Source organism: Coregonus lavaretus, assembly GCF_964263955.1.
Source record: "Coregonus lavaretus genome assembly, contig: HAP1_SCAFFOLD_830, whole genome shotgun sequence".
NCBI lineage: Eukaryota > Metazoa > Chordata > Actinopteri > Salmoniformes > Salmonidae > Coregonus > Coregonus lavaretus.
In genome coordinates this window covers 17,501-27,500 of record NW_028167000.1, presented here as the reverse complement: position 1 = coordinate 27,500, position 10,000 = coordinate 17,501, and the positions used below count along the sequence as shown (strand labels likewise).

Below are 10,000 nucleotides of genomic sequence, written 5' to 3'. Positions count from 1 at the left end.
TTTGTGTGTGTGCGCGACTTTGTGTGTGTGTCTGGGGGGGTAGACTGAGACAGAGAGACAGAGAGAGAGAGAGAGAGACAGAAAGAGAGAGAGATGGGAATTAATAATCTTTTAAGACTTCTCAGGGGGAGAATTTCACAGTTCTTTTTTAGAAAACCTGTCTCAACTAATTTCACGCTTCTATCCCTCTCTCTCTATCTCCCCCTCTCTCCTTCCCCTCCCTCTAGTCTCTGTATGCAGTATGTAACTTCAGGTCATCCGAGGAGGACTGCCCCCCCCAGCCTGTCCGGAGGGCTGCCTCTCCCCCCCAGCAGCAGAGGGAGGTGGTGGTGAGGGGACTCGCCCAGAGAGGACATGGCTCTCAGCACGGCTCTCTGTACCGCAGCAAGACACCCAGACCATCAGACAGCAGGGAGGAACTGGGGCCTGGACGCTGCAAGGTAAGAGATGAAGAGAGAGAGGTTGCGTATTAGTAGTTAGAATTAGTAGTTAGTCATGCTATGATGTTCTGTAGGTACGTAGGGAGAAGGCCAGCGTAGCGTCTCTGAAGAGGGCCAGTGCTGACGTGGAGCTCCTGGCGCCCCGCGGCACCATGGGAAAGGAAACCATGGTAACATTCAGCAATACCTTACCCCGCGTCGCCAACGGCAGCAGCAGCACCTCGCCCCCCGGAGACGACCCCTCCAACCAGCGTCACATGACCTTCCACCTGTCCTTCGACCCCCGCAGGTCACAACCAAGGTACGTTTGTGACTAGTGTGTGTGTGTTGTGTGTGTGTGTGTCATACAACCCAGGTATTAATCATCAAGTCAAATTGATCATGTGTGATCTGTCAGGTTGCGACCTCCGCTGGTGCAGGAGTGGAGACAGCAACACTCTATGGAGAGACGGAGCGAGGAGGAGGAGGGGGGGGTGGAGAGATCTGGCGGAGGAGCGGGAGGAGAAGGAGGAGGGGGTGAGGCAGGGGAGACAGGGGTGATGAATCCTCCCTCCCTCTATCCGACGGTACAGTCGGCCAATAGAGCCGTTGCCACGGCTACCCCAGCGCCAGCCCCACTGGTACATATCCCTAAGGAGGGGATTAGACACCCTCCTTCTGTCTCCCCTCTACCTCCTTCTGTCTCCCCTCTACCTCCCCCCGTCTCCCCTAAGAGCGCGGTGACGCGTGCCAAGTTGATGTCACTTAACCAGGGAGGGGAACGAGCCAGGGAGGGGCCTATCCCTGTGACGACTCCGCGTGTGCCCACCCAGCTGCCCAATCAGCCGCCCAATCAGCCGCGAGTGGCGCAGGTGAGCTAAATATCAAATTTGAGTTAGCTAAAATGAACTGTTGATTTACATTCTAACTAACTGAAGTAACTAGCTAACTGTCTCCTCTGTTCATCCAATAGGTCATTGCCATGTCCAAGCCGCATGGACCAATCAGCTCCTCTGCCAAGGGCTCTGATTCTGCCTCTTCCTGTGGGGGAGGGTCTTCAACAGGAAGCTCTGAGTCTCCGTACTACCGGATCCCCTCCGACCGCGACAGCCACACCGGGAGTGTTACCGGAAGCGTTACCGGGAGTATTGTCACCATAGACGCTCACGCCCCTCATCACCCTGTGGTCAGGGTGTCTAGCAGTGCTGGTACCAGGAGTAATGGGACCCCAGGGCCCAGAGTAGCAGCTGCCGGGAACGGGACCCTCTGGGAGTGGAGGAACACCACCAGCGGGAGCCTGGCGAGCGTCGGTGAGCAGGGCAAGAGGGGGGCACTACAGCGCCAGGAGAAAGTCACTGCACCGGAATATCAGGAATACCGCACACTTCCCGTGAAATCAGACTCTATCTGCTCCTCCTCTCCCAGCGAGACGGATTCCACCACCCTGCCTCCCCCTCCTCACCCTTTCTCCTCCTCCCCCCTCCCTCCCCCTCCTCACCCCATCTCCTCTCCACTTCATCCCTTCTCCGCCTCCCCCCTGCCTCCCCCTCCTCAACCCATCTCCTCCCCCCTCCCTCCCCCTTCTCCCCCCTCCTACTCCCCCCTCCCTCCCCCTCCTCCCCCCTTCTACTCCCCCCTTCCTCCCCCTCCTGATCCAGATCTGCTGTTGAACAGTCACTGTCAACCCCTCCCCCGCTCTATGACCCTCCCCCGCCGGCCCACTGTCTCAGCCCACAGCCGCGCTGATCAAGAAGTCTATTACAAGACCATGCAGACGGAGAGGAGATTATAACGCGACATAGAGGAGTTATAATAGACAGTAACACTACTAAAAACTCTGCAGACTACCAGGTTAGAAGACATAGGGGACTTTGCAGAGCGAGAGGTTATAAGACGACATAGGGCAGTTATGATAGACAGTGGTACCACTACATGACCATACAGTCAGGGGAAGTTATTAAATGTGACACAGTTTGGGGAGACCTAACAGTCAAGAGAACTACTACATGACTTAAATGAGTGAGAGGAGGTTATGAGATGACTTAGGAGTTGAAATATAATATAATGGAGGTTATAACTTGGCATAGAGGAGTGACATTAACCAAGAACACTACTTCAACACTGAGAAAGGGTCCAGATGGAAACAGATAGACAAATAGCTGTTCTACAAGACTCTGCTGTGTAAGAGAAGGCCGTGAGATGACTTAAAGGAGTTAAGATGCGACATAACAGCGAAACTACAAGACACTGCAGAGGAAGACTTGGAGGACTGTTAAGGAAACTGCTAAGTCAAGGTCTAACAGTGTCTGACCGAAGGACTTCAGGAGCATCTAAAGACAACAAAGACAACAGAAACAATAATTGGTTTACTATCGACTATTATCTGACTATAATGCAACTATACTGACTATACTCACCAGCTGTACTATACTATACTGTATATAGGATCTCTCTCAGGCTTCCATTCCACTGACTTACTGTAAAGAGGAGGAGGAAGAGGAGGAGGAAGAGGAGGGGAGAAAAGGAGGAAGGAAAGTGAACATCTTGGAGAGGATTACTACAGTAAACAAAGAGGGGGAGACAGACTGGAGGGGATGATTGGCTTAACAATGTGAACAGATCCACACACTCACACACACACGTTTTGCCCGCGCTACAGACGGCTAATACAGGACTAGTAATGGCCCAGTGCACTTCTGTGAAAATAATTTTTTTTGATTTTTGATTGTATTAATATACCATAGACGCTCACGCCCCTCATCACCCTGTGGTCAGGGTGTCTAGCAGTGCTGGTACCGGGAGTAATGGGACCCCAGGGCCCAGAGTAGCAGCTGCCGGTAACGGGACCCTCTGGGAGTGGAGGAACACCACCAGCGGGAGCCTGGCGAGTGTCGGTGAGCAGGGCAAGAGGGGGGCACTGCAGCGCCAGGAGAAAGTCACTGCACCGGAATATCAGGAATACCGCACACTTCCCGTGAAATCAGACTCTATCTGCTCCTCCTCTCCCAGTGAGACGGATTCCACCACCCTGCCTCCCCCTCCTCACCCTATCTCCTCCCCACTTCCTCCCTTCTCCTCCTCCCCCCTGCCTCCCCCTCCTCACCCCATCTCCTCTCCACTTCCTCCCTTCTCCTTCTCCCCCCGCCTCCCCCTCCTCAACCCATCTCCTCCCCCCTCCCTCCCCCTCCCTCCCCCCCTACTCCCCCCTCCCTCCCCCTTCTACTCCCCCCTCCCTCCCCCTCCTGATCGAGATCTGCTGTTGAACAGTCACTGTCAACCCCTCCCCCGCTCTATGACCCTCCCCCGCCGGCCCACTGTCTCAGCCCACAGCCGCGCTGATCAAGAAGTATATTACAAGACCATGCAGACGGAGAGGAGATTATAACGCGACATAGAGGAGTTATAATAGACAGTAACACTACTAAAAACTCTGCAGACTACGAGGTTAGAAGACATAGGGGACTTTGCAGAGCGAGGGGTTATAAGACGACATAGGGCAGTTATGATAGACAGTAGTACCACTACATAACCATACAGTCAGGATAAGTTATTAAATGTGACACAGTTTGGGGAGACCTAACAGTCAAGAGAACTACTACATGACTTAAATGAGTGAGAGGAGGTTATGAGATGACTTAGGAGTTGAAATATAATATAATGGAGGTTATAACTTGGCATAGAGGAGTGACATTAACCAAGAACACTACTTCAACACTGAGAAAGGGTCCAGATGGAAACAGATAGACAAATAGCTGTTCTACAAGACCCTGCTGTGTAAGAGAAGGCCGTGAGATGACTTAAAGGAGTTAAGATGCGACATAACAGCAAAACTACAAGACACTGCAGAGGAAGACTTGGAGGACTGTTAAGGAAACTGCTAAGTCAAGGTCTAACAGTGTCTGACCGAAGGACTTCAGGAGCATCTAAAGACAACAAAGACAACAGAAACAATAGTTGGTTTACTATCGACTATTATCTGACTATATTGCAACTATACTGACTATACTCACCAGCTGTACTATACTATACTGTATATAGGATCTCTCTCAGGCTTCCATTCCACTGACTTACTGTAAAGAGGAGGAGGAAGAGGAGGGGAGAAAAGGAGGAAGGAAAGTGAACATCTTGGAGAGGATTACTACAGTAAACAAAGAGGGGGAGACAGACTGGAGGGGATGATTGGCTTAACAATGTGAACAGATCCACACACTCACACACACACGTTTTGCCCGCGCTACAGACGGCTAATACAGGACTAGTAATGGCCTAGTGCACTTCTTCTGTGAAAATACAATTTTTTGATTTTTGATTGTATTAATATATTTTTTAATTCTGATTTTTCAGGGGGTGCTACTTCCCGTGGCTACACATAAACACACACACACACACACACACACACACTCAACCAACCACTTCTAATTGTATAAAATGACATGCAATAATATCAATGGTTTTTCAAGCTCTTTTTTAAAACGAATCAAATCCCCACTGACAATACAATAAGATAAATGGTGACAAAAGACTGTATAGGCTTGTCAGTGTGTGGGTGTGGTCTGTGTGCATCGGTTGCCTAGTAGCAGATTTTCCTTTTGTTCTGTAGTGGATATCCTCTTTTGGTAATAGAACTGTTGAGTACTGGTGTTAGTCTGCATGTGTATGTACAGGTATGTGTGTGTGAGAGTGTGTCTGTCTTGCATGTGTGTTTATCTGTGTGTGAGTGAGTGTATTCTGTTTCATTGTGTTTCAATGAACTTGCATTATGACTTTTAAGAAATAGAAATGCTGCATTTTCCAGAGATGTCCTTAGTTTACCTTGTGTTTTTATTACCAATGTAAATATAATATTATATTATTGTCCTTTTTCATGGGCTGCTGTTTTTTTAAACTTGTGTTTCCAGGTAATGGTTATAAACTCCTTGACTAAGGAAACATCTATTTGTAAATTCATTGAAGTTTGTGTGACTGACCAGCATTGGTGGTTTATGTGTCTCAAGACCATGTTAGCCCATTGAGCTGAATCATAGACATTAGGTTAGAGGAGTCTTTAGTTGTCAAGAATACAGCTGTTATCCCTGGAGTAGTGAAAAAGATCCTGTATTGATTCACACACACATACACACACACAGGATGTGGGTTGTTATCAGATATCTTTAATGAATTCTACTATTGGTTAGTCCCTGCTAACCCCTTGTAAAATCTATACTCCTAATACAGAGAGAGAGAGAGAGAGAGAAGGGAGACGAGAGAGAAAGAGAAGGGAGGGGTAAAGAGAGAGGAGAGAGGGTAGAGGGAGAAGAGACAGAGCGAGGGAAGGAGGAGAGAGAGTTAGGTCCCCACCCTCCCCCCCACTGAGGGCTGAGTCAGGTCCTGGTCGACTATCCCTAGGCCCTCACCATCTGGCCTCTACACATACACACACAAACACACTCACTTCCGTCTGGTTAACGCTCTGCAGCAGTGTGTGTGTGTGTGTAGGGCTGTCTGGAGGACTGAGGTGGCCTTCATATGAGGAGTGAATCAACAGAAAAACACAAAAGGTATTTTTTCCCCTCTCTCCTTCCTCCGCTCTGTCTCGATCCCTTCTTTCTGTCTGTCTCGATCCCTTCTTTCTGTCTGTCTCGATCCCTTCTTTCTGTCTCAATCCCTTCTCTCTGTCTCTCTATATCTCTTTTTCTCTACTGTCTGTCCATATCTCTCTCTCTCTCTCTCTCTCTCTCTCTCTCTCTACTGTCTGTCCATATCTCTCTCTCTCTCTCTCTCTCTACTGTCTGTCCATATCTCTCTCTCTCTCTCTCTCTACTGTCTGTCCATATCTCTTTCTCTCTCTACTGTCCCTCCATATCTCTTTCTCTCTCTACTGTCTGTCCATATCTCTTTCTCTCTACTGTCCCTCCATATCTCTTTCTCTCTCTACTGTCTGTTCATATATCTCTCTCTCTCTCTCTACTGTCCCTCCATATCTCTCTCTCTCTACTGTCCCTCCATATCTCTCTCTCTACTGTCCCTCCATATCTCTTTCTCTCTCTACTGTCCCTCCATATCTCTTTCTCTCTCTACTGTCCCTCCATATCTCTTTCTCTCTCTACTGTCCCTCCATATCTCTTTCTCTCTCTACTGTCCCTCCATATCTCTTTCTCTCTACTGTCTGTCCATATCTCTTTCTCTCTCTACTGTCCCTCCATATCTCTTTCTCTCTACTGTCTGTCCATATCTCTTTCTCTCTCTACTGTCCCTCCATATCTCTTTCTGTCTCACTTCTCACAGAGAGATGAAGAGACAGATGGAAAGATAGAGAGATAAAGAGAGAACAACAGACAGTGATGCAGAAAGATATATTTGAGGATGCGTGGGTTAATGTGTGTGTGTGTGTTCTAACATGCGTGACTAAGACTAAAATATCCTGCAGGCTTCACCACACAGACCAGGGTCACTGGGAATGGGGACCGTGTGTGTGTGTGTAAGTATGTGGGTGTGTGTGTGTATATATTCCCCAACCGCTGCTCCTTATGCCTGAGTAAATATGTAAATATGTCAGACGTATAACATCCATACATTTAGATACAACTGTTGTCTGACCTCATTTTTGTTCAGTGACACATATACACACACACTCACACACACACACTTGTACAGATGAGATAAATCTGAGCTTTGATTCATATGAGTGAGGAGCGGCAGTGTTCTAATTGCTCATTAGGATGACGTCATCAGAGCGTGTGACTCTGGGTGGATTAAGGATGCGAGGTTTCTCTTTTAATTTCACAGCGGATTACTATAACTGGGTGCTTTTGTCTGTGTGTGTGTGTGTGCACTCCGTGTGTGTGTGTGTGTGTATGTGTTGGGGGGGGGTTCTCTGTGTTGCTAAATATCACACAATTGAGGGAAAGGCATGGAATAAAAATGGTTACTACTATGATAGTGAAATATTATAATATATTCCTTCTCATCCATCAAAGAATGTTACAGTTGCTTAGTTAAATGGGTTGTGTTTGTGTGTGTGTATATGTATGTGTGCGCGTGTGTGTGAGATCCAGGTGCCACCTTGTGGTATAGACTGTCATTACAGTCTGTGGTAATTTGTTCCATTAAAACCAGTATATAAATGTTTATTTCAAAATATGGAAATGATATACAACAACATGACATAAGTCCCAATAATACGCTGATACAATTCTGTTGTGTGTGAGAATGAGACGGATAGCTGTTGTTATAGGCAGCATCATGGCACACTGAACACAACCCATCAAGACCAGAACAACATATCTGCAACACTTCAACAAACATCTCTTCAGTTCAGGTAACCTAGCTACCTGCATCTCTTCTAGAACACCTGCTATAGGCTCAAATACAACCGCCTTTTCTATTTCCGCGTCCACCTTTTTCATTCACTTCAAGCACTGACTATAGTTTCTGTATAGTTACATTTGATAACACCAAATTCCATTGAAGTAAATTCAATTAAACTGCATAGTATCAGACCAACTCAAGGTCCTTATAAAGGATTTGTCAGGACAATGACAGTGGACACGCGTGGTTTGCACCCTGGGATAGCCGATTCTTACACAGTTGGGCGGAGATAGCACTTGATTGAACATTTAGGAGCCCCATGTGTACCTTGAACGACTCACTCAGAACTGACTACAGACCTGGGGTGTATACATTAGTCGCAAACCACTGCAACGGAAACCGTTTGCTCCAAACAAAAAAACGTTCTGCAACAAAAAACGAGAAATTCTATTGGACAAATTCAGGTAGGTCCCTCCCTGTTTTGTTCTGTTTGGTTCCTAGTGAATACACCCCAGGGGTGCAACGGAAAAGAAAAGAAAAAGGAAACACCTAGCAGAGACAAACAGTAGATGGTTAAAGTTCTGATCATCATTTTGTAACAGACAGCAGCCGTTGACATCAGAGGCAAATGGACCAGGGCTACATCTCCGTCTGTCATTGTTAGAGAAACGATAATTGCTTTTTAAAACTGTCTGATAGTTTTACTTCATTCGCTGCCTTGTAAATCATTTGGACCTGTTTGATACTTTTCCAGCCCTCTGATTGGTTATTTATTAGAACACAACAGACCAATCAAACGACTAACACAAACTCTTCTGGGTGTCCTTGGGGGCGGGACGTTCTCTAACCAGATTTCCAGTGCCGGCACTGGATTGGCTAGCTCTCGGTCTGTCCAGACTAGCTCCTGTCCGTGTTTGGACAGTTCTCCCCCTCTCCTGGTCCTTCACTGCACCTGATTGCCTGACTCTTCCTCTCTCCAGGCTGGTGGAGTTACGTGATTGAACAGTTCTTTCTCCCTGCAGTGTATTGACAGCACCTGATTGGTTGGTTGTCCCTCTGTCCAGGCTGGCGGAGGTTTTTGATTGGATCGCTGTCCTCCTCTGTAGGGTGTTCAGAGCTTCTGATTGGCTGTTCCTCCCTGTCTGCAGAATGTTGGAGGCATGTGATTGGCTGCTCCCATTTTTGTCCAGGCTTTTTGATTGGTCGTTTCTTTCTCTCTCAGTTTGTGATTGGTGTAACAGTCTGTCCCTGTCTGTGTCCTGTCTGGCTGCTTGTCTCCCAGTGGAACTGTCCCTGTTTGTCCTGTCTCTGTTTCTGCCACTCCTTTCTTTCTCCTGGTCTCTTTCCTCCTTGGTTCTATCTTTCTCTACGTTGGTTCTCACTCTCTCCAGGCTTTGTGACTGGCCAACCTTCTCTTTCTCCAGTTTGACAGCAGTAGCTGTGCTCTGGTTCATTTTCTGGTTCTCCAGGCAGGTCTGTATCTCGGCCCTCCTGACCATGGCGTCTCTCAGCTGGGCTGTGAACGTCTCAATCCTCCCCTGGACCTCCTGGAGTTCTCCCTCCCACAGGAAGGCCTGGCTGCCTGGGTTCCCCAGGGGAGGCAGGGCCAGGCCGGAGGAGGCCAGGGCCGATGCTGGGCCACCGTTAGCATGCAGGCTAACCTGAGGAGGAGCTAAACCACCCAGACACCCTGGAACAGAGAGGGGAAGATAGAAACTTTGTGTGACCTTTTCTCTGAAACGCATTGAAAGGAATGTGATTTGTGGATTCAAATAAAGCATTTAAAGTGTGTGTGTGGTTTTACTATCCTTCTGGGTACCAGAAGTTCTCACAAGGACAGTAAAACCAGGAACATTCTGTGGACATTTCGCCGATCCCCACACGGAAAACATCTATTTTAGGCTTAGGGGTTAGGTTTAGGGTTAGAATTAGGGTTAGGAGTTAGGGTTAGGTTTAGTTTTAGGATTAGGTGTTTGGGGTTAAGGTTAGGTTAAGGGTTAGGGAAAATAGGATTTTGAATGGGAATAAATGTTTTGGCCCCCACAAGGATAGTAAAACAAATGTGTGTGTGAGAATGAGTGTGTACCTCCCAGGCCGTGTCGCCCCACCATGCCAGGCCGCCCCCGGAAGGAGGCGGTGTGTGTGTGTAGACGGTAGCTGTGCAGGCTCTCCAGATCAAAGTGGACCCTCTTGTTCTCCTTGATGTCCCTGGCAGTGGAGGAGGGCTGAGGAGGAGGGGGGGCAGGGAGGGGGGAAGAGAGGGGAGGAGGAGTGCGAGGCTGCTGGTGTCTGTG

At 48.1% G+C, this 10,000-nt stretch overlaps 2 protein-coding genes across 2 annotated transcripts in view; one reads left to right on the top strand and one right to left on the bottom strand.

Annotated features, from left to right (window-relative positions):
- LOC311114003 (phospholipid phosphatase-related protein type 3-like) overlaps positions 1–2,211 on the top strand; it is a gene marked incomplete at both ends in the record, with an annotated part of 4,273 nt that extends 2,062 nt beyond the window's left edge. The window contains 4 exons of the mRNA XM_084189269.1: positions 228–440; positions 515–741; positions 838–1,291; positions 1,393–2,211. Of these exons, the coding sequence (XP_084045395.1) occupies positions 228–440; positions 515–741; positions 838–1,291; positions 1,393–2,211 (1,713 nt within the window). The remainder of the gene's footprint in view (positions 1–227; positions 441–514; positions 742–837; positions 1,292–1,392) is intronic.
- Positions 2,212–8,506: 6,295 nt separating this feature from the next.
- Positions 8,507–10,000, bottom strand: part of LOC311114015 (glutamate receptor ionotropic, NMDA 3B-like) — a gene marked incomplete at both ends in the record, with an annotated part of 16,528 nt that continues 15,034 nt past the window's right edge. The window contains 2 exons of the mRNA XM_084189280.1: positions 8,507–9,396; positions 9,793–10,000. The exon at positions 9,793–10,000 is cut by the window's right edge and continues 34 nt beyond it. Coding sequence (XP_084045406.1) covers positions 8,507–9,396; positions 9,793–10,000 — 1,098 coding nt within the window. The remainder of the gene's footprint in view (positions 9,397–9,792) is intronic.